The following is a 1,274-nucleotide window of genomic DNA, read 5'->3' as shown; positions in this document are numbered from 1 at the left end:
GGTGGAGCTGTCGGCGGCCCAGCTGTGGGACATCTGCCAGCAGTGGTCCGCCGGGCTGGAGGCCATGCACGCGCACGGGGTGGCCCACTGCGACCTGAAGCCGGGCAATGTGTTTGTCAGCCAGGCGGGCTCCTCCTGGCGGGCGGCCCTCGGGGACCTGGGCACGTCCAGGAACCTGAGCGCCAGCCGGCTGTCGGCCCTGGTGAACAGCATGCCCGAGCTGAATGCCATGTCGGTGCGGTATGCGGCGCCGGAGCTGGTGGACGTCTTCCAGCGGGCGGTCCCTCTGGACCCGGGGCTCTTCTTCCCGGTGGACATGTATGCGGCGGGGGTCATGCTGGGCGAGTGCCTGGCGCGGGCTGTCCCCTGGGCTGGCATGGGCATGCAGGACATCGTGCGTGCCGTGTGTGGCGGTGCCCGGCCGAGCGTCGAGTCCCTGGGCCAGGAGGCCCGGGACCTGGTGCAGGCCGCCTGGCAGGAGGACCCCGGCCGGCGGCCGCCGGCAGCCACCTTCCGCCAGCGCTGCGCCGGGCAGTATGTCGCCGTGGGCGGTCTGCCCTGAGGGGCAGGAGGAATGCACGCATGTTGGCTGCCCGGGCGGATGTGGCACCTTGGGTGTCGGACCGAGGGGGCGGGGGGCGGTGTGCTGCATGTGCTGGGGCAGAGGGCCATCTCCGGGAGGGGGGGGGGGCGGTGACACAGGGGCAGGCCGCATGGCCAGAATGCGCGGGGTGTGCGTGTGGCGAAAGGAAGCGGGCGGAGTGTATTGTGCGCGGGGCATGTGCACCCGGGAGCGGGGGCGGGGGGCGGGCGGCCATCGGGGCCGGTCAGGGGACATCGGCCACGACCGGCGAGCCGCATGCCCCTGGCCCTCGGGAAGGAGAGGCCCAGGCGGGATCCCGGCGGGGGCCGCTCGAAGAGGGGGCAAGGACCTGCCCCGGGCCGCCGAGCCTGGGGCACATGGCCGCGCACTGGGGTAGTAGCATGCCTGCCCGCTGTCGGGCCGCGAGGCGGGGGCCGCCGCGGCCGGATGGGAGACCCCCGCCGCGAGCTCGACGCCTTGGTGGGTCCCCGGCCCGAGAGGCCCGAGGGCGAAGACCGTCGACGGAGCCCGAGCCCAGGGGCCACCGGATTGAAAGCCGGAGGAGAGGGGGCCGGGTCGTGCGTCGGGCGAGCACCGGACGGGGCCCTATGCCAGGGCAGGCGTGGACATGCGTCCCGCCGGCGCGCGAGCACCATCGGCCCTCCCCCGAGATTGAGGGGCGGCGGCGCGA

The 1,274-nt window shown here is 74.6% G+C and overlaps 1 protein-coding gene across 1 annotated transcript; it reads left to right on the top strand.

Moving 5' to 3' along the window:
- Positions 1-7: 7 nt before the first annotated feature.
- H696_06349 (hypothetical protein) lies at positions 8-562 on the top strand (the record flags this gene model as incomplete). Its single annotated transcript, XM_009500091.1, has 1 exon — positions 8-562. One exon carries the CDS (start codon positions 8-10, stop codon positions 560-562), a length of 555 nt encoding a protein of 184 aa, XP_009498366.1.
- Positions 563-1,274: the final 712 nt, after the last annotated feature.

Source organism: Fonticula alba (genome assembly GCF_000388065.1).
Source record: "Fonticula alba strain ATCC 38817 unplaced genomic scaffold supercont2.134, whole genome shotgun sequence".
NCBI lineage: Eukaryota > Rotosphaerida > Fonticulaceae > Fonticula > Fonticula alba.
The sequence above is the reverse complement of the archived record's forward strand: the minus strand, read 5'-3'. Positions and strand labels throughout refer to the sequence as shown.